The following is a 22,952-nucleotide window of genomic DNA, read 5'->3' as shown; positions in this document are numbered from 1 at the left end:
CCTGGATTTATTGCTTTTGCATCTGTCGCTAGCACTTCTCCTTCAAATTGATGTTCCTATTTGTTGATCTCTCCTGATCATCTTTCTGCTAAAACCTTCGGATCTTTTTTTGTTACCTTTCATTTCCTGTGAAGCATCTGCTTCTTCAAGTTGGAACACTAAGGAATGCTGATGTTACTAAATATCTTTGAATTGTTATTTCACAACAACCTCCATCATCTAATTTTGTGCATGCATAATTATTCTTCTGAATTTCATCTAGCAATCAAGGAATCTTTGAGTTCATCAATGTGTTAGTCAGGATCGAGTCCCACATTAGAAAGTCTTATAAGTGGTGTGGAGTTTATAAGTTTGAGAAACTCTTCCACCCAATAGGCTAATCTTTTAGGATGGACTTTTCTTTTAAACATGTACTCGTTACATTAGTGTTTTCATTGAGAAGTTGGTATCACGGAAAGGACTACCTACAAAGGTTTTTGATCCGTAAGAGCCGAGTGAAGTATCTTGGAGCGTGAAGCTGCTAGGGACGTCGGTTTTTAATGAGGTGGTATTATCATGAGTCTCACATTGAGGAGCTTTATAAGTGGTATAAAATTTATAAGTTCAAGGGGTTTTTCCATCTAATAGGCTAGTTTTTTGAGATGAGTTTTCTCTTTGTACTTGTACTCGTCACATTGCACCAATGTCATGACCACAAAACCTCTAGGTTGAACTTACCCCCAAAAGGAGCCTCGTAGGAGGAGGGTGCTTAATTGACTTATAAACCACACTTCACCAATATAGCCTCCTGATGTAGGATTCATAACATAGCCCACTCTTAAAAGCCAGTGTTCATGACAACTCATGCTCCATGACACTTCATTCGACCTTTGGCTAGTCAGCCCTCTGTGGGTAGCCCTTTTCACGAACGGCAACTCCCAACGAGAGCACCAATGTTATGACCACAAGCCATCTGGGTAAAACTCATCTCCAAAGGCACCTCATAGGGGGAGAGTGTCCAACTAATTTATAAACTACACTCCACCAATGTGACCTCCTGATGTAGGACTCATAACATAGCCTACCCCTAAAGAGTCAGTGTTTGCTACGACTCACACTCCATGGCTCTTCACTTGACCTTCGGCTAGTCAACCCCTTTATGGGAGGCCCTTTTCATGAATAACGACTCTTAATGAGAGCACTAATGTCACAGTGACAAGCTCCCCGGGTATAACTCACTTTAAAAAGGGTCTCGTAGGATGAGAGTGCCCAATTGACTTATAAACCACACTCCACCAATGTGGCTTCCAAATATGGGACTCATAACATAGTCCACCCCTCAAGAGTCGTCATCCATGATAGCTCACATTCTATAGTGCTTCACTCAGCTTTTTGCTGGCTAGCCCCTCCGTGGGAGGCCCTTTTCGCGAATGATAGCTCTTAACGAGAGTACCAATGTTACAATCACAAGCCTTACTCCTAAAAGGCACCTCTTAAGGGGAGAGTGCCTAGTTGACTTATAAATTATATTCCACTAATATAGCCTTTGATATGGGACTCATAATACAAAGCTTTTTGGAATCAAAGTTTTCTTCTGGAGGACACTAATTTGTGATTGGGGTGATGATTCATCTAGTTCAGAAATCTTAATACACAGTCGGCCTGTCAAGATCTCCTCTATTTCATCTAACTTGATAATTGCCATGAAGAAAATTAAAAGGAGTAGTTCCATCATTTGTCATATTGGGTGTGTTTGGATTGATTATAAAAAATTATTATTAGAACGTGATGAGATAATTTTTAGAAATTGATTTTGATAAATTGAATATGTTTGAATGATTTCTTGAGAATCAATTTTGAATGTGCAAATAAATAATATAAAGAAAAGAAGCCAAATGGAGTTTTACAAGTGGAAGAAATTTCAGCTTCTCTAAAATGAAGTTTCCCAATCAAATGGAGTTTTGTAAAATGAGGGTGTTTGGATAAATTTTTGCAAAACTACAATTTTGATCCCAGAATTGATTCTCAATGGGTATCCAAACAAGCCCAATGTTTCTTTGTCCAGAATCGATTCTTGAATGGATTTGGCTTCAAGAAAACTAGCAATGATATCAATACGTGCTATTTACTTTGTTTCCATTACGCACTTTGGTGGGTTACTAATACTTAGTATATCTTGTCTCTGACTGGTTCAAGTATGTGTCAAATTTCTTTCACAAGGCTTTTTCTAGCAAGCTTGAGCGTAATCTTTTGGTGCAACTATCCAATCTCTGCTAGCCCGTTTCAATCCTGCAAGCTTCCATGTTTCTAACGATGATTAATTATTTATTTTCTATTTTCAACTTTTCTCCATGGTTTAACCTTAATATTATATCTTTGTAATCTTTTATGCCGTTACTTTTACCTTATTCATATATAAATCCTTGACTTATCTTAAAACCCAAAAAAAAAAAAAAAGCTAAGGGAAGCTGATTAATTACTGGTGGTAGATTGGAGGTTTTTATATATACCTTGAAATTGCAAAGATTCATAATATTCATATCTATCACTGTAAGTTGAAAATATGAATTTATATCTTGTATAGTTAGTCAGCATTTAATTGATCTATTTACTAAATTCAATTTTAGCACACATTTGATTACAATTAACACAAGAGAAATACTACAGATTGAACATCAACAAGACACTGGCCAAAAAAAAAAAAAAACGTCACGAAGACAACAATAATAGGTAACGTTTATAAAAGAAAATGCTATTGGTTGATGGAATATGACCAATTAGATAGCATTTCAATGAGTTTGGTGTTCAAAATGATTTGGTTTATATTTGCCATCTATATATATATAATATATTGCCATCAAATCCTAAAAATGTTGGATCTGCCATTGAAGGAAGTATTTAGTTTCTCAAATCCCATATCTCTTCGTCTATACTCTTCTATCAATGGTTACAGAGAGAAGAGATGAAAACATCAAAAGGGAAAAATCACATTGATTCAGAGAGTGTATACATGTCAGAGTAATTTTTATGACTAGTTGACCAGCCTTGCAGAGAAGGACACGTGGATAATATTTCTAACAACTTGAACTATAATGATGAATTAATATAACAGCATAACAGAACAACTAATCACTATACTATACAAGTATACACTTGTATCTTCGAATCTTCGTGACTAATTGCATAGCGCTGGCTAATGATTTGGCAAATATTTGCCAAGTAATATTTTATATAATCATTCACTATTTAGTTACTTGAACAAGTAACTGCAAAGTTAAAAAAAGAACAGAACATCACACATAGCATTATACTTCACCTTAAGAACGTTGAACTTCACTAATGAAAACATGCCACCTCACATCAGAATAATTTTATAAAATGTTTATGTATTCAGATTGCTTATATAGGTTAAAAGTGACAAGAATGGAGAAGTAAATTTACCTTTTATAGGTCTCAAGAAAAAAAAAATAAAGAAGCCAAATAATGATCTAAATTGTTTTTTTTTTTTTGGGGGAATATATAACAGGCTATTGAGTGATGGATGGGCCAGGATCATGTAACAGACATACATGACATGATAATGTTCCCTTTATGTAACACTAAGGGCCTATATCATTGGTGAGTGCCTTCCACCGACAAAGGTAAGCTTTGGTGTTTCACCTTTCTTTTTCAACCTCTCTTGCCTACGGTTTTTCGTTCTACCAACTTTACCTTTCTGTTATCTATCCCTCTGTTTCTCTGAACGAGTGAATTTCAACTCTGACCCCTGAAATTATCAAGTTCCTTCCGCGTTCATTGTGGATCGTAGAGAAGAGTAGAAGCTTAGCACATAATCAAACATTTGAAGAGATTGCAAGAAGAGGGTGGCATAGGTGAGGAAGACATGGGTGATGCAACGCTGTGACCATTATTTCAGTCTGCAGAAACAACCCAAGTGGGATCTGAGTTTCGTGTTCTAAAACAAGCTTGGTAGGCTTATTTCCTGATCTCTTTGTCCTCTGTTTTATCATTTTATTCCTACTATACATGTTTACCAGCAGGTCTTTTTTTATTATTTTTCTATTTGGGGACTGTTGTTTAGATATATCATATTCTTCCTCGTCATGTTGTATCCTGTGTTGGATATTATAAAATGTTTATGGATATTTTAAAACGAATTATTATAAAGTAATAATATTAATTATTATTTAAGATTATTGATTATTTTGAACATATAATTTAAAAAATATTATTACCTGAAATTGTTTTTCAACTGTGATTAAGGTGATTTTATTGTTTAATGTTATGTGATTTCTGCCTAATAAAAGGTTTGCTTCCCATAGGTTTTGAACTTTTGGCCTCTTCTATCATATCGCATCATTTGTGCTGTTGCCTGAGTTTAGTTTATAAATTTTTGTTCTTCTGTGATCCTGTTCATTTTATAAGAAGAGTTTGTTTAATTTTGCGGAACTAGTTGCCATCAGATCAATCTAATGTAGAGGAATAGCTTTTAAAAATAATATCCTAAGGCACTATTTAAATGATAATTTTACCTGCTATTACCAACACTCTGTTGTTTAAATTTTATATTTCGACCATTTATGAAAACGATCAAGATTCAATTCAATATAGTTTGATACTCTAATTTTGTGTATGTGTCGCTAAAATCAGCATCTTGTTTCTCTTTTAGTTACACATATATGCTCTAGTAGACTTTTGTTTATTGATTATTATTATTATTATTATTATTATTATTATTATTATTATTTGGGGATACTGTTGTTTAGATATATTCCTGCTCTTCATGTTGTTCCATTTATAATTTTGAAGACCATATATTTGATCTTTCATAATGTTTTCAATATGCAGCTAATCCAGCTGCTGCAATTTACATCGTGCATTTTATATTCCTCGGTTTGTTTGAATTCTTTGAAGCCTCCATGGAAGTTGTTGCCAATTTGTTAAGCATCATAGGCTCGTGTTGCTCATTGCATGAAGTAGTTAGACCAAAGTATAAACACTTTAGAACACCCAAAAGGAGCATTCGGCAGCTGAATAATTTGATGCAAAGGCTGGATGCTCATGAAAGGGATGTTGAACATGAAATAAACCAATTGCGGCATCTAAAAGGGGCAGAGTCAACAAATGTGTGTAATATATGGCGTAAGCAAGTTGATCAGGTAAGAAGTGAAGTGCGCAATCTCGTGGATGAAAATGGCCCGTATAGACAAACTAAATGGTTCTGTTTCATTTGTTCAAGAATCAAGTTGGGGGAACTTATTGAAGAGAAGATCCAAGAAATTGATAAACTTATAGAGACTGTTCCAGATTCAAAGGTTATAGCTATTCCTGTAAGCAGAAGGGGTGATATTTTGCCTACAACGCCAATGATGGAAAACCAAACACACAAACTTACTTTTATGAGGATTTGGGAGTTCTTGTTTGATAGGAATGCCGGAAGGATTGGTGTCTGGGGAATGGGAGGAGTGGGCAAGACAACTATTATGTCAGAAATTAACAATCACCTGTTGAATAATAGCAGTGAGTTTAACTGCATTATTTGGGCAAAGGCATCAAGTGATCTAGAGAAGTTGCAGCAGGATATAGCTGTGAAGTTGAATTTGACTTTCCAAGAAGCTGATGATGAAAGAACAAGAGCCTTCGAATTGTTTCATACTTTAAAAAGAAGGAATAAATTTACACTGATTTTAGATGATGTTTGGGAACCATTCAATATTGAAAGTGTTGGAATCCCTGTGCCAACAGTAGAGAATGGTTGTAAATTGGTGATTATAACTCGAGACGTTAGAGTGTGCAGAGGTATGGAAACAGACAAAGATGTGGAAGTGAAAGTTCTTTCAGAAGAAGAAGCATGGGATCTCTTCAAGGACAAAGCTGGGGAACAAGTGCTATCAAATCCAAAGATACAATCAATTGCAATGGATGTGGCAAAAGAATGTGGTGGTTTGCCTCTGGCTATTGTTGCAGTTGGACGTGCAATGAGAAACACAACTAATATAAGAGAGTGGGAGAATGCACGGGAGGAGTTAAGAACTTCAAGTACTGGCATATACACTATTGATGAAGTGGTGTGTTCTCGTTTGAAGTTGAGCTATTTAAAACTAAAGGATGATACAAGGCGGTCGTGCTTTCTATATTGTTCCTTATACCCAAGAGGTCACCTAATTGATGAGAATGAATTGATTAATTATTGGGTATGGGAAGATTTATTGGAAGGTCGAAGCACGTCTGTGATGAAACGAAAGGGGCAAATGATTATAGATGAACTAATAACAGGATGCTTGCTGGAATCGAAGATTGAAAATGGGGTGAGATTTGTTAAATTGCATGATATGGTAAGAGATATGGCCATCCCAATCATGAGTACAAAGCCTAGATGCATTGTGAATGCTGGCATCGGACAAGTAAAGCCACCAATACCTCCGGAGTGGAGAGAGGATGTTGAATGGGTATCGTTGATGAGAAATGATGTGAAATCTATAGACTTCAGTCCAACGTGTCCTAGACTCACTTCTTTGCTACTTCAATACAACTCATTTGAAGAAAACATATCGCACCACTTCTTTGACAACATGCATGGGCTAAAAGTTCTTAATCTCTCCTATACTGGGATTCATGTTTTGCCGGTGTCTCTTTCGAATTTGGAGAACCTACATGCCTTGTTGTTGAGCCACTGTTGGAATCTTGTTGAAGTTCCATCCTTAGAAAGGCTCACTAAATTGAAGTATTTAGATTTTTCATTTTCTAGAAAGTTAATAGAACTTCCACGGGGGATGGAACAATTGACTGATTTGAGACACTTGGATTTCTCCTTCACATCTGTCCAAAACTTACGAGCTGGACTCATATCCAAATTTACTCTTCTGGAGGGCTTGTTGATGTTGGGTACGCATATGATTGGAGCATCATCTGAGAGCGAAGTACGCCCTTTGTTTGCAGTGTCACTGGAAGAAATCATATCCTGTCGTAATCTGTCTCTTCTACACATGCAATTCCTTGACTTTGAAGATTATCGAAAATTTGCTAAATTTTTGAATTATTCTCAATTAAAGGAGTCGAAGCTTGTTGTCGGGTTTTCAGTTGTTCCAAAATTATCTGAGAAAAATTGTTTGGCAATAAGTAAGAGAGGCAAAGGAAGAGATGTTTCAGAAGCCCAGACTACTGCATTGATTCCACGAAATGTAGAGGAGTTAATAATTTCTAAGTTTGATGGTATGGAACGCGTTCTTGAATCCGAGGAGAATAATTTGCCCCAGCGACAGCCAATGAATCTACATCATATTCCAAGGTTGAGGAGCATGTTGAGATCAGGTACTTTGATGAACCTCAAGAGAATTGAGGTGTCAGTCTGTTGTTCGTTGAAATGTCTGTTCCCGAGGCAGCTCGTGGACGAGCTTGAAAGTCTGGAAGAAATTGCCATCAGATGGTGCCCCAAGATGGAAGAAATTATTGAAGGAGAGAGGAATGCAAGCGCTGAAAACAGCAGCCATGCTGCCAAAGTGATCCTTCCGAAATTGCAAAGGTTGAAATTGAAGGAGTTGCCAAGACTGAAAAGCATATACAAAGGGGACATTGAATGCAATTCTCTACGCACTATTGAAGTTGTGGGCTGCATTGCTCTGAAGAAGTTGCCTCTGGGTTTGTTTGGAGTAGAGGCTGGTCAGCAAATCTCACCATCAACCACTCTCCAAGAAATAATATGTGAAAACGAATGGTGGCAATCACTGCAGTGGGACCAACCTGAAGCTGAGAATCTCCTTCGACCACGCTTAGTCGGTTACTATGACAGGTATGTTTTATTAGATTTTCCAATTGCCATAGTACGTCCGTATAGATATATTAAAAGGAAGATTTTAGTGTTTTAGCCTTATATATTTCCATTCAATTAAATTTAAAAATGAGGATTTTAAAAGTATTACAAATATTAATAATTAAAGAATTTGTTATTGAATAAATAATATATAAAAATTCACATGTCTTGATTTTATTACAAACAATAAGCATATTAAATATACAATGATTTCTTAATTTTAATTTTTTTACCCACTACATATAATTTGATTATTACATTATTCAATTTCTTATAGTGGTCTGGCGTGGAGGCATGCATCCATGGACAGGTTTGCTCCGAGCAGCAGTAATACAGTGTGAAGGCAGTATTCGAGTGGAACTAGCCACGATATCTTGATTTGATTCCACACGTGTGTTGTTAATTTACTGTTAATGTTGTTTTTTTTTTAATAAAGTTTGATGATTGGTAGGAAAACATTTGGGTGCACTCGTTACTTTTGTTTGATCTGAATGATTTTAAAGCTATTTTCAAATGTATTTTCATGACTTGTATTGTTCCACATATGCTTTTATGAATTATTTTTGGCTTCTGTGTGTGTGGTAAGTACGATGTCTGTGATAGTTTATCATTTAGTTACCGAAAATTAGTAATTGCATGGCCAGAAACAGAGCATCACAAGGTATTCAAAGCACATTGACCTGTCTATTGATGATAGCCTATGAATGGTTTGGACGTCAATATATTAATATACGCTTTCCCGCTTAGAATTTTTCAATTTTTCTTCTCAGAACCATATTAAATATTGAGGTGAAACAACGTTTGAGCTCACCAAATCTTGCCTGCATTGTACACAGAACACACAATTATAGCATAGGCAACATAATTTAATTAGATATTGTCTTAGATTTAATTAATTAATTCATATTTTTCTTCCATTATTTTTATGATGCGCTTGACTTGATCCATAGTGTGAAGTAGATATTTCATCAAGTTTTAGAATCAAATATCAGAGAGCAATACTTTACTCAATCACTTTATTACTTAATAGAGGCAAACATATATAATTAACATATACCTCATGCATATGAGTCAAAAAAAAAATTATGAGGAGAATTTAATGATTTTCCTTGCATTTTCGAAGTTGGATGTCACATAGTCATTCATCACTTAAATTATTTAAATCAGAAATTGCATGGTGAAAAAGGAGCATCATAGAGCATCTACTTGAAGTCTTGAACTGACTTTCGTTTTTTTGTTCTTTTTTTAATAACATATTCGGATATTCAAAGAACTTCCACTATGGCCTATGAATGCTGTGGACCGTAATGCGTCCCTTGCTTATCATTTTTCTTTCCTTTCTTTATTGTGCAAAAAGAAAGGTTAAAAAAGTTATAGTATTCATAACCACTAAATCATACTCGTTCCATTTTTTTTATAAGATATTTTTTTTAAGATCATTTACCCGTGACAGAACATAACAGCACAAAGCAACATGAAAAGCTACTTTTAATTCTTTGACCAATGTCAAGTCATAACACCTTTGTCATATTCTCATGTGCACTATTTTTAGCTACCTAGTTATCTCATATTCTTTTACTCTTCCATTGTATTCATTTCCTGTATATAGGAGTAACAGTGTATAGACAAAGACAAGGCATCAATAAACAAATATTGTTTTATTGTTTGCTTGCGCTTTCATTACCAATTGAATGTGACATTTAAAATTTAAAAAAAAAAAAAGGATGCGGAGCCCAAAATGAAATTGATGTATGTGTAACCTCATCAACAATCAATTAATAGCTTAAATTATTTCGTGCAAAATTAAGCACCCATTTATATATTTAAATCATACTAGACTATTTGTTTGTCTAGCTTTGCCTAGTATGAGATAGCATAATAATAATTGCTACAGAAGACTAAAGTAGATACCCTTGTATACTTAATTCTTAATATATGTCCAATCAAAATCAAAACATTTGAGTTTTAAAGTATTAAAAATATTATAATAAAAGTGTTATAGAGTAAATAATATACAACATATTTATATGTCTTAATTTAATTAAAAATAAATATATTAAATATATAAAATTAAATATATAAGTTTTTTCATATTAACATGGGATGGAGGATATCAAAGAAAAGTTGGCTCCACCATTACTACTTTATTCAAAAGATAAAGCAACATTTATGTACTTAACTTTATTTATTAATATATTTTTATTCAATTAATTAAGATATGTAAATTTAAATGAATTAATAATATTACTAATAATAATTTGTTATAAAAAAATAATCTATAAAAAAATACACATGATTTAATTTAATTAAAAATAAACACCTTAAATATATAAGGTTAAATATATAATTTTTTTTACTTTGATCACTATGACAATTTTAATTTTACAACCATAGAGAGTGTGTGTATCAATTATAAAAAAATAAATAAAGGAGAGCTGGTCAATTCTTGCGATTGGCCCTTTATTATTAGAGTGGTTTAATTTTATTTATAGTAAAATAAATAATTAATTTCCAAGAATTAACGCCAACGTATGTTGAATTTGACTGTTTAAATTGCTAGGTGCCTTCCTTTTTCATTTTCAAGGAACAATACAATGACTAAATTTAGGGTTTGAGGTAGAATGCACAATTTGAAATGAGTCCCAGTCATAGTGTCACACTCACTAATAAAATTACTTCCCATTCCATGTGAACATTAGACTCGTTTAATTAGCACGAATGTTAATTTCAACGTACGGTTGAGTATTCATGAATTTTTTGTTAATAAACAATATTCATGAAATTAACTGCATGTGGGTCTACAAGAAATCTTTGCCAAATGCTCCAAATCAATTTGATATGCAAGAATAAGAAAAAAAAAAAAAACAAATGTGGTCGTGACAAACCTTTGTCACCATGTAAAAAGTGAGAGGTAAAATATCATCTAAGAACTTTTGAAAATTTTTTATATCAAATAAGAATATTAAAAATCTGAAATTTCACTTCAATCCCTTAATACTTATATGAAAATAAGATTTTCTGATAAAAGATATAATTACCCGTAAAGTTTAATAATTTAATGAGTTGTTATTAATTACATGTGATTAATTGTTGAAACTTGAATGAATGATTGTTTATATAGGACCAATATTTATACAATTAAACTTGTGCTATTAATTATAGTAATTTGTTAATTTTGAGTGAATTATTATTAATTACATAAGATTACTTATTAAAAACTTGAATGGATACTTATTTATATAGGACCAACACTTATATAATTAAACCTATATTATCAGTTTTTGTAACTTATTCATTTTTGAATGGGTTGTTAATCATGAATGGTCACTTGTCAAAATTAAAAATCTTTGGGGTAATTAGGTCTTTTCTCACAAAATATTATCTTCAAATAGGTACTTAGGGGTGTAGAGAAATTTTAAATTTGTAAGGTCATCCTTTGATATAAAAACTCTCCAAAAGTCCTTAAATGATATTTTTTTTCAAATTAAAATCTGACTGAAAGAAATTTAGATTGATTCACTTAAACCGTAAACCTAATCTTTTGTTTGGATGAGTAGAAAAATAGAGAGGAAAGAAAATTAGGAGGGAAAACTTTCAAAAATAAAGAGTAACAAAATTAATTATTTTGGGAAATTTTTTTCTCCTAATTTTCACTCATCTCTATTGTCCCCCCCCCCCTTTTTTCCCTTCATCCAAGCCAAACCTAAAGGCCTATAAATTAATAAGTTATTAGATATCTCTCCTATTAAAAAAAAATTACACCAATAAAATCCAAACGAAAATGAAAAAAAAAAAACTCTAAACACGGTTTGGGGTTTATTTAAAACCCATTACAAACTTAAATTATTAAACACAAAAGAGTTAACCTAAAATTACAAATCTTAAGGATGCCATTTATATTAGATTCATTGGATGAAAGCAGGTCTAAACTCATTGGCTCATAGCTCATATCCTCATGCCTTGCATGTCCTTTTATGTCTCTCAGTTCATTTGGAAGCCTCCATCACTTATCTTTCCAATTTGGGCCTCCATATATAGTTGTAAACTCAATCTCTTTGATGCATAAACAAGTAATGACAATTCTTGATTCTGCATCTCAGGCCTCATCCTTAGCTTGCAGATGTAAAATGATTCCTTGATCTACATGAAGTGATAAGTGATAATCGATGTTAATTTTTTACGGGGTGGATCAAGGTGTTGTGTATGATAATAAAAACAACTTGTTATCCTTAAAAACATTTTACCTCATGCATATTAAAAATATAAAACAATAATTTTGTTTTATTTTAATACAAATTATTTTAAAATATGCTATCTCAATCATACCACAAAATTTTTAATTTTTTTTAAATTAACAGCTCAACTAGTATATCCAAGATATATAAGTGAGCATATTTTCATATTAGGTGAGTTGTAAATTAAAATAGTGTGATAAATTATAAGTTTTCCTCTAAAATATATAAGTCTTTTAATTGTTGATGATAAGGCTAACATTGTACCATTTTTTATTGTTAAAGGAGGAAATTGATCATACGACAATTGTTGTATGTTCATTATCAGATCATCATTGTTCACACTTTAATATTTAATAATTTTTACTGATGTTATTGCCAGCTAGCAAAAATAATTTGATAATCACTCAGTAAATTGTTAGAGTGGTTAATCAAAATTGTATCATTTGTTTTTTATATGAGTAAAAAATAATATTAGTATCTTGAAATTTATTTATCCCTTAATCGATATTAATTTTCTTATAAGATCTTTTAATGTAATTTTGAAGTTCTTTTTTGTAATTTTCTAGGTCAATTAATGGTCACATTTAACCTATCTAATAATAAGGGTAAAATTATATTGTTTCTAAATGTTGAAAGGAAATATTACCCCATAAAAAAGTTTAGAACACCAAACATTTCAGTACGAATAATTTATGGGCAGGAATACCATTTAACCCTTAAAAATACATAATATGTACAAATAAAAATAATTTAATTTATTAGAATATTTTAGGGAAAAAAATAAATATAGAAAGTGACAAAAAAGTAAAAAAAAAAAGAATGACAATTAATTCTCAAAATATAAATTAATGCCGTTAGGTCCTTCAAAAAAAATTTAAAAAAAATAAATTATAATTATCGATTTAGATAATTCCGAACAAAAATCTTAAATACAATCTTAGTTACATTTAAAATTTAAAAATATTATCTGCAAGTAAAGAGGGGAGAAATATTAAATATCAGAGAGAGAGGGGGGGGGGGGGATATTAAATATCAGAGAGAGAGGGGGGGAGAGGGAGGGAGGGAGATAACAAACCAGGGGTCCACATACAAAAAGCATATAACAAGAAAAGGGGACCCGCAACTTGCACAGCACTGGATCATAGAAATGTCGGTCGGTCATTTGAGGAGAGAGAGAGTTTTTTCTTCTGCTTTTTCTTTTTTCTGTTTTTACCAGCGAGGAAAAAAAGAGTTGAAACATTAAGAAATTTATAATATTATATTACTTATTTAAATATATATATTTATACTTTAAAACTAAAATTTATATAATTTATTTACAATTTTTAAACATTATAATTTATATTTTAAAAAATAATATTATAATAAATATAAAAATAAAGATTAAGTTTGAAGCAATGGATGACTTTAAGATAGGTTTTTAGATTTAAGTCTATATGAACCGCATCCATAAAAGCCATGTTGACTCTAAGAAACAAACCTACATCATCTTTACCCAACTTATCATTCACAGTCTCATGGAATCTTTTAGAATTTAGCAAAATCTTTGACAATACTTGAGAAGTCGCTGCATTGAAACTTAGCAACTCTTGTGTGAACCATATATAATACGTATACGTAACACTCAGTCAAAATCAATATCACCATCCTCGTTCAACTCATAGAATTCATAGTCTTTAAAAATCCTTACACTTACGAAAAATTTCTGCAAATAATGTTACCTAACACTTGACAAAGTGAAAATTCCATGTTCAGACCTCTCTATAATTCATGGATTTGTGCAAATAATGTTAGCTATTTTTTTGGAAGGCTAAAAAAAGCTTGTACAGTTTAGCCTAATGAAATTATTTTTTGTAATTTTTGGATCAACTAATGATCACATTTAGCCTATTTCACAGTGAGGGTGAAATTGTACAGTTTCTAAATATTGAAAGAAAATTTTACACCATGGAAAAATTTAGGCCACCAAACATTTCTATGCGAATAATTTAAGGGCAGAAATTCCTTTTAACACTTAAAAATACATAACATGTACAAATAAAGTAATTTATTTTATTAGAATTTTTTTGGGGAAAAATTAAAATAGAAAGTGACAAAAAAGTAAAGAAAGAATGACAATTAGTTTCCAAACATTAAATTAATGATAATTAAATATTTGACAAAAAGTTAAAAATAATAAGTTACAAATATCGATTTAGATAATTACAAACAAAATCCTAAATATAATCTGAGAGTTACATTTAAAATTTAAATGTACTATTTACAATTGAAACTTTTAAATTTGTATTTATTAAAATTAATATTTGTGATTCAAATTTTTTTAATTTTGTCAAAATATAAACATCATTAATCCAAAGTTCAATTTCGATCTAAACGTCATTCACCCCAAGTAAAGATAGAAGAAATATTTTAAAAAAAAAACAAAGAGAGAGGAGAAATACAACAAACCGAGGGTCCACATACAAAAGCCCCAAAAAAAAGGGACTCACTGCTCGCGTAGTGCTAGATCATGAAAAAGTTGGTCATTAGAGGAGAAAGAGTTAAAATATTAAAAAATTTATAATATTATATTATATATTAGAATTTGTGCTTATACTTTAAAATTATAATTTATATTATTCATTTTTAATTTTTGAATGTTATAATTTGTATTTTTTAAAAAATATAATATTATAAAAAAATAAGTATATTTTTAAAAAATTAAAAAACTTAAAAAAATAGAAATAAATATAAAAAAACTTATGATCAGACCCCAAAGCCCGGTCCAAAAGGGCCAGGTTTGAAGCGAACGGCTTTTAGGTTTGAGCTCATATGGACCATACTTATAAAGGATATGCTACCTCTAAAAAACAAGCCATCATTTTTACTGAACTTATCATTCAAGGTCTCATGAAATTTTTTAGAATTAAACAAAATCTTTGAAAATACTTGAGAGTTCGCTGTACAGGAACTTAGCACCTCTTGTGTGCACCACATATAATACGCTTATGAAAAATTTCTACAAATAACGTTAGCTAGCACCTTTGTCTTCAACTGCAATGTCGACTTCATACTTGACAAAGTCATAATTCCATGTTCAATGACCTCCGTAGAATTCATGGATTTCTTGTTTTGCATACAATGATATTTGTATGTGCCGTAATGCAAACCTTGATCACAAAATAACATTCTCAACGTTTGTTTTCAGCTTCAGAATCCCAAATGAGTTTCTCTTTTACTATTCCTAGAACACTTTCAAGATTTTGGCTATTCTCTTTTCTGCTCATCTCGTGTGTTATCTTTCATGGCTACGGAGATGAGTCTACAAAAGGAGACACTGAAGTTATACGTATCGGTGCAATTATTGATGTTAACTCCAGAATTGGTAGAGAGCAGCAAATAGCCATGGAAATTGAAGCTCAAAACTACAACAACACATCAAAGACTCACAAACTGGCTCTCTATTTCCGGAACGCCACCAAGGAAGCCTTCAGAGTCACCTCTCTTGGTAAGCAATCTATAGCATTTGCAAAGAACATCATCTGAGAAAAACACTGACAAATAGAGTCAACTTTTAATTTGGTCTTTATCATTTCTAATAATTTCGTTTCCCACTCATTAAAGTGCTTGTAATTTGTAAAGCTGAATATAAAAGTTTTTTTGCCTCGGTGTTAGTTGTTTACCCATCACTGTGAACTCACCTTAAATTTAGAATCCAAGTCAACAGAATATTAAAAATATTGACCTTCAAATTTTGAACAGCAATAAGATAGCAGGGAAACGTTGCTACAATGTAACAATTGAATGACTAGATTTTTTCCCCCAAAAAAAAGGAATCATGGGAAGACCAAAATGAAAGTCAACCTATGTTCAGCCTTTTGGTTTAGTTTGTACAGCTCCCTCTTAATTGTGCTAAACCTGGTTGCAGCTGAAGAGTTAATTGGAAAGCAGAAAGTAGAAGTAATTATAGGGATGCATACATGGCAAGAAGCAACTCTAGCGGCTGAAGTTGGAAGCCAAGCTCAAGTTCCAATCATATCCCTTGTCTCACCTGCAATTACCACACCATTGACACAGAAACGATGGCCTTATCTGGTAAGGCTAGCTAACAATGTGACTGCACAAGTAAAATGCATTGCAGACATAGTGAATGCTTTCAGTTGGCAAAGAGTAGTAGTCATTCATGAAGATGATGGCTATGGTGGTGGAGACTATGGGATGTTGTCACTCCTTTCTGAGGCCCTCCAAGACTTTGGTTCGGTAATTGAGTACCAGTTAGCTCTTCCACCAATATCAGTTTTATCAGATTCAGATTCAAGAGGGCTAATCAATCAAGAGCTGATTAAGTTGGTAAAGCAAACTCAATCTCGTGTTTTCATTGTTTTGCACTCATCCTTGGAAATGGTGACTCATTTGTTCAGAGAAGGTTCAAAGATGGGACTTGTGGATAGAGATTCAGCTTGGATAATCTCAGAGAGCATAACTAATTTGCTTGACTCTGTGGACAAGTCTGTTATTTCCTCCTATATGGGAGGGTCTTTAGGAATCAAGACACACTACTCAGAAAATAGCAGTGAGTATCAAGAATTTCGAGCTCAGTTCAGGAAAAAATTTCACGCAAGGAATCCTGAGGAAGATAACAGCAACCCAGGATTTAATGCTTTGCAAGCATATGATAGCATCAAAGTTGTCATTCAAGCAGTAGAAAGAAAGGCAAGGAACAATAGTAGCAGCACAAAGGCTTTGCTAAGAGAAATATGGTCTAGCAGTTTTGTAGGTTTAAGTGGGGAAATTCATTTTCAAGCAGGTCAGCTCTTGCAGAATCCTATCCTAAGGTTAGTAAATGTAGTTGGAAAGAGTTATAAAGAAATAGACTTTTGGACTCAAGAAAATGGGTTCACTACAGGCCTGCCTACAGGAAAAAGTGAAGAAAATGCTACTGCCAGCGCATTAAGTTTGGCTGGTGTAGTACAATGGCCAGGGAATTTGCATAGAGCTCCAAAAGGTTGGAATATGCCTATGAAGCAAAACCCAATGAGAATTGCAGTTCCAGGAAGAACTTCATTTTCAAAGTTTGTCAAGGTTGACTATGGAAACAGTCCAGATCAGAATAAATACAGTGGATTCTGTATTGAGGTTTTCGACAAGGTGCTTGGGCTTTTGGAATATGATCTACCCTATGAGTTTCATCCCCTCAATGTAACTTATCCTGATCTGGTTCAACTTGTGTACAACAAGGTAGCAATTCTTCTTCATCCAACGTTTTCTCTCCTTTTTAGAAAAACAAAAGAAAAATTTATATCAGACATCATTTACTAGAGCTCTGTTAAAAACAAAAAAGAAATTATTCTTGGTGAAGTTTAAGCAGCCAAATGTATGATATTTTTTTTCCTGCCTTAACTAGCAAGCACTTCCTTCCTTTTTTGAAGCCAATCATTGTTTTCATTCCTGAAAGTTAACTAATTAGTTAATCTTGATTTCTAACGTACAGTTCTATCAATCTAGCATCTCAAGAATTTGGGTCCCCATCATTTTTTGTCTTTACTTCTAAGCAAGTATATGGTGTGCGTGCACATGTATACTTCATAGCTTATATAGAGTACTGAGTCTTGTTAACTTTGAATTTATGTACCATTTTGGTTCAACATCAGGGAACTAATAAGTCATTTCCTTTTACTTCTTTTGGTTGTCATGGTATAACAATGGTGGTGGAAGACTTATGATGCAGTGGTTGGTGACATGACCCTACTAGCAGAGAGACTGCAATACGTGGATTTTACTCTGCCTTATGCAGAATCAGGATTGTCCATGATAGTTCCAATGAAGTCTCAAGAGTCAGCATGGATGTTTCTAAAGCCGTTCACCTGGCAAATGTGGGCGGTTACGGGTGCAATCTTGATTTACACAATGTTAGTAGTTTGGTACCTCGAACGAGTACCTAACCCAGAGTTTCGTGGCAATTGGAAGAGACAGTTTAGCACTGCTCTTTGGTTTACCTTCTCCTCCCTATTCTTTGCTCAGAGTAAGCATTTTTGCTAAACTTCAATGAATAACACTCTTTGCTGCATTGAACAAGCTAAACTGTACCATCTAGCACTTTGCATTGTACTTGGAGATTACAGAGCAATACTACTAGGATTCATTACCAATTTTGTCATGTCTCATGGTCATCAGTACCTTGTGTCAGTACCAGTGCTTCTTCTTAGGCTAAAAATGAAATTGAACTTAGGACATGTTTGGTAACTTCACATTTCACTTTCAGACAGTTACTAGACATTTTCAGAAAGCCAAAGATTGTATGCTAAAAAATGTCAATTGAAATTTCTAAATGCTTTGATTAATCTCACAGGGGAGCAAATGCATGGCAACTTATCTCGTGTGGTGATGGGAGCATGGCTTCTTCTAGTCATGGTTCTGACCTCAAGCTACACAGCTAGTCTTTCTTCAATATTAACAGTTCAACAGCTGCAGCCAAATGTCACAGACATTGAGTGGCTGAAGATGAACAACATGAAAATTGGTTGTGATGGTGACTCATTTGTTAGATCATACCTAGAGAAAGTTGAACAGTTCAAGCCAGAAAACATCATCAACATAAGTAGTGAGTACTCTTATGATGGTGAATTCAAAAACAATTCTATCGCAGTAGCTTTTCTCGAACTCCCTTATGAAAAAGTATACATAAGTACCTACTGCAAGGAATATTCTGGCTCCACACCAACAACTAGATTTGGAGGACTAGGATTTGTAAGTAACAATAGGATTCCATGTCTTTTTAACTTTCCTTGTCCTTCTAAAATTTAGGAATAAGACTTGGACACAATATGATTTCAGTCATGTAATTATAATAAACATGATTCATCTACATTTACATGGTTAAACATTTAACTTGGATTTTCCTTATCAATCACATCATGCAGATGTTCCAAAAAGGCTCCCCAGTGGCCAAAGATGTTTCTAAAGCAATATTGCAGCTGTCAGAGGATGGAGAACTAACGAACTTGCAAGCAAAATGGTTATATCAATCAAACGAGTGCATCAGCAACGCAACCTCCAATGATACAAACAGTTTGAAGCTTGAAAGTTTCTGGGTTCTCTTTGTCATTTCTGGGGCCACATCTACCATCTGTTTACTATTTTCTATCATTCATTCACAAAGATTCTGCAGATAACTCAAAATATGGATCCAGAGGGCACTGGACCCACAAGTGATTTGACAGTTTGGATAAGAGCAGTTGAGTTAGTTAAGTAGTTTAATAGCAGAAAGCTTATTCAAGAAACTCATTTGTATGGGCCCACAATTAGGGCACAAGAAGATGTAATTGGCTGTTCTTCCAGATGGGACTACGTCAGCACCACAGATTCACCTATGCAACAAGGAGATGCAGCATCCCCAGTATCAACAGTCATTGCGCTCTCTGGACCACCACCAGAGACACAAATGGAAACCCCTGATAATAGATCACTTACAAAAAGGAAAGTATATCTATCAGAGTCCTAGTTGGCTAGTTCATGATCCAATTATAGGAATGTGACTGTTTTGTGAATAGGTAATGTACATGTTGTTTGTACTAGAGTGAGAAGCTTTTGTGATTTCATAGTGAATTCTTCAATGACTAGCCTCTTCTTGAAATGCCCAATTAGGAGATGTGAAAATAAATCAGAAAGAAGCCTGTGTTTGTACAGTCCTGAATCTAATGACATCCATGAGCAGTTGCTCAATTTCATGCCCTTATCAATGGCTGGCCATCCAAATTTGAGGGGAAAAGAGGAAGAATAAAATATCAGCCACTGGAAAAAATATATATATACTTTAAGCTTAAGCATATGTTTTAAAGTCCCGCTCAAGGTTACAGTGTTCTGCTTGTGTTTTCTGCAACATAGTGGGAAAAATGTAGGCATGGAGCACAATGAGAGGGTGTAAAGATGAAGAACTATCAAACAATTAGATTAACACCTGAAGATTATTCTCTGACAAAGATTCTGTCTTGGTGCCAAGCCGAAGATTTTAAAACCAGTCCTTGCAGATGCTCTGATTCACAAACGGTCCCTCCAATCTTGTAGCAATTTGTTTACAAGAGGCTTGTAAATACGATTATACAGCTTGGAGCAGGTGGGAGAGAGAGACCAAGTAATAGGATTTGTGCCTGTTGTTGAAGGTGGTCCCAAGTCCCAAGAAAATTGATTATTTTGTACTCATAATAAAACAAACCGCGTGAAGTCTTTTTGTTGCTTTGTCAGCTAAAACTTGATCTTTTTACCTTTTTAAAGACGAGTTTTATAGTCACCCTTGTTTATTTTATCGTCTGAAAACGAGATACTTCATTTGTAATTTTTGTTGCATATTGATATTTTTAATTAATTAGTAGTTTCGGTGTTCCTAAATTTTGAAAAAAGAAGAAAAAAGAAAGATTTTTGAAGAGGTAATTGCCATCAAATTAACAACAAATTATAGTAATTTATGTATATGTTGAGATTATGACTTAAAATCTATACGATCCTTTGCGATTATTTTCATATATTATCTTAATTTAAATCCTTCATATCTCTAATACTTTTATTTAAAATTTTAAGAGATATTTATTATTATTTAAGATAATATTTTTATCTGATAAAAAGTTTTATATATATGTATATATATATATATCTCTTATTGTCTTTCAATTATCCATACCAAAGATAATTATTATAATTTTTATTTTTATGTTAAAAATTTTGGTTTGTTGTCTTTGGATTTTTTGTCCCAAGTTTTCTTAATTAAATTTCATGTGTCATCTTTTATTATTTTTTTAACTTTTTATAATATTTAATTTTTATCGTATTTATTTCTGCTTATTAGTTGCGCACTTCACAACAATATCTAACATTAAAAAGACAAAAATTAATTTATAAGAATTACCATTAGACCCAAGAAAATCAATTAAAATTTTGGTTTTTCTTCTTAATGAATTAGATAAATTAAAACATGAAGAGGAGAGTTTGTTTACACCAAAAAGAAATATGAAGAGTTTATAACCAAAAAAAAGAGAGGATAAAAGTGCAAATTTAGCCCCCAAACTATTTTTCTAGGAGCATCTGGTAGTCTAAACTATCAGATGGTGCAAAATAAATTACAAACTTTTAAAAATGGAGCATCCAGTAGCCCGCCGTTAATTTCAATTAACGGACATTATGTGGAGCCCACAATGACACATGGCACGACACATGCATGACAAGACAATATGCTAAAGGTGCAAATTTAGCCATAAACTATTTTTTGAAGAGCGTCGGGTAGTCTCTACTATAAAAAAATGAATCATCCAACATCTTCCCCTCAATTTTGACAAAACATTGTTTATTTTTATACTTGTGAGGCTCATAAAGCATTAATCTCTCCATCTTCTTGCCTTCGTTCTCAATTTCAACACGAGAAGAAGAGGTTCAAAGAGTTTTTATCTAAAAATATTCATGAAGACGATGTTAACAAAGTAGAAGAAATAATTCATGACTAAATTAAACTAGAATCAAGCTTTTCACGTGCATAGTAAAATTAAGCTTTTACTTTATTGGCATCATCCTTGTGAATGTCTTCAGATAAGAATTCATTGAACCTCTTCTTTTAGAGCTTATATTGAGAACAAATGCAAGAAGATTAGAGAGATTAATGCTTTGTGGGCTTCATAAGTATGAAAATAAATAATGTTTGGTCAAAATTGAGGGGAAGGTGTTGGATGGTCCGTCTTTTTATAGTAGAGACTACCCAGCGCTCCTTGAAAAATAGTTCGAGGCTAAATTTGCACCTTTACCATGCTGACATATCGTGCCCGTGTCATTGTGAGCCCCATATAACATTTGTTAGCTGAAGTTAACGGCAAGCTACTAGATGCTCTATTTTTTAAAGTTCGTAATTTATTTTGCACCATCTGACAGTTTAGGCTACAAAATGCTCCTAGAAAAATAGTTTGTATCTAAATTTGCTACTTTACCCAAAAAAATTGCTTTATATAACTTTTTTCAAAGAAAAAAACTGAAAATTCTTGAATGCCATTAACATGATACTACAAGACTATGTAGTAGATCATTTTTGGAGGACTGATATCAATGATATACAAGAACTCATTTACAGCAATAGAGAGGTGGAGATCTATCATACTTATCGAAAAGTGCTGCAATGTGCTGATTATTTGGCAAAACATAATCATTAGACTGCTACAATAGTTGAATTCCTTTATGTAATACCACCTGATTTGCACACAATGTTACTTGAGAATAGCTTAAACATTACTTAGTTTGTTGTACTTTTCTCGAAAGCTCAGGCTTGCCTTTTCATTTAAAAAAAAAAAACTGGAAATTGTATGGGGATTATTTCTCTTTCAGTTTAGTGAATTGGACAATTGGCGGTAGCATGGAAATATTTTCCCCATAAAAAAATTATGCATATTAAAATATTTTAAAAAATTTTCTATCTTAAAGAATTTATGGCATACTGATGCCAAAGCAACATATGGTGGTAAGAAAAATAATAAAAACAAAAACACGGATAAAAGCATGCCAAAGTCAACATTGTCGTTTCCATTTTCTATCTTTTTTAAATACGCACGTGACCCGCCTTTCTCATCCAAGACATCTTCTTGGTTTTTACGAAGCCATTTGGGTTAAATAATCGATTTCAATCAAAATTATCCAAACAGTTAAAAATAATTAAAAATTAATTATAAGGCAAAACGTGCGTTTTTTTGAAAGCCCCCTCCATTTCCATCCGCTTTTATCAAAAGTTTATTAAAAATATTGAGAAAAATTATAAAAATAAACCTAAAAAAAATTATAAAGAAAACACATAATTTAATAAACATAAAATCAAACTCTCTTTTTTTCCTTTTTTTAATAAAATTTAAACTTTATATCTTTAAAAAATTAATATTTAATATTTTAAAATTAAATTATATAGTAATTTATATAGTTAAAAATTA

At 32.7% G+C, this 22,952-nt stretch overlaps 2 protein-coding genes and 1 long non-coding RNA gene across 4 annotated transcripts; 2 read left to right on the top strand and 1 right to left on the bottom strand.

Moving 5' to 3' along the window:
* Positions 1-3,616: 3,616 nt before the first annotated feature.
* On the top strand, positions 3,617-8,330 carry LOC129296393 (probable disease resistance protein At4g27220). The gene is made up of 3 exons (XM_054935003.1): positions 3,617-3,948; positions 4,828-7,768; positions 8,067-8,330. Exons 2-3 carry the CDS (start codon positions 4,899-4,901, stop codon positions 8,128-8,130), a joined length of 2,934 nt encoding a protein of 977 aa, XP_054790978.1. The 5' UTR covers positions 3,617-3,948; positions 4,828-4,898; the 3' UTR covers positions 8,131-8,330.
* Positions 8,331-15,183: 6,853 nt separating this feature from the next.
* LOC129296391 (uncharacterized) lies at positions 15,184-16,111 on the bottom strand. Its single transcript, XR_008589769.1, has 3 exons — positions 15,984-16,111; positions 15,454-15,545; positions 15,184-15,325 (listed from the first exon to the last, which is right to left on the bottom strand). It is a non-coding gene; the product is annotated as an uncharacterized LOC129296391 (long non-coding RNA).
* Positions 15,226-19,673, top strand: LOC129296390 (glutamate receptor 2.7-like). Of its 2 annotated transcripts, none has more exons than XM_054934999.1 (5): positions 15,226-15,511; positions 15,932-17,241; positions 17,719-18,025; positions 18,353-18,750; positions 18,924-19,673. In XM_054934999.1, exons 1-5 carry the CDS (start codon positions 15,226-15,228, stop codon positions 19,173-19,175), a joined length of 2,553 nt encoding a protein of 850 aa, XP_054790974.1. In that variant the 3' UTR covers positions 19,176-19,673. The 2 variants fall into 2 exon arrangements, with proteins under 2 accessions (XP_054790974.1, XP_054790975.1); XM_054935000.1 differs by having other exon boundaries at positions 18,353-18,604; positions 18,924-19,111.
* Positions 19,674-22,952: the final 3,279 nt, after the last annotated feature.

The sequence above is a fragment of the Prosopis cineraria genome, unplaced genomic scaffold (assembly GCF_029017545.1).
Source record: "Prosopis cineraria cultivar Desert tree isolate PC_DT_omini unplaced genomic scaffold, ASM2901754v1 PC321, whole genome shotgun sequence".
NCBI classification, from domain to species: Eukaryota; Viridiplantae; Streptophyta; class Magnoliopsida; order Fabales; family Fabaceae; genus Prosopis; species Prosopis cineraria.
Note: the sequence above shows the minus strand (reverse complement) of the source record. Positions and strands in the feature narration are given on the sequence as shown.

Bases quoted from the DNA above. Each gene is read 5' to 3' on its own strand.
- LOC129296393 (XM_054935003.1), top strand. From the start codon at position 4,899: ATGGAAGTTGTTGCCAATTTGTTAAGCATCATAGGCTCGTGTTGCTCA. The intron at 7,769-8,066 runs GTATGTTTTATT...AATTTCTTATAG, and splicing joins TTAGTCGGTTACTATGACAG to TGGTCTGGCGTGGAGGCATG.
- LOC129296390 (XM_054934999.1), top strand. From the start codon at position 15,226: ATGAGTTTCTCTTTTACTATTCCTAGAACACTTTCAAGATTTTGGCTA. The intron at 18,026-18,352 runs GTAAGCATTTTT...TTAATCTCACAG, and splicing joins CTCCCTATTCTTTGCTCAGA to GGGAGCAAATGCATGGCAAC. The intron at 18,751-18,923 runs GTAAGTAACAAT...CACATCATGCAG, and splicing joins GATTTGGAGGACTAGGATTT to ATGTTCCAAAAAGGCTCCCC.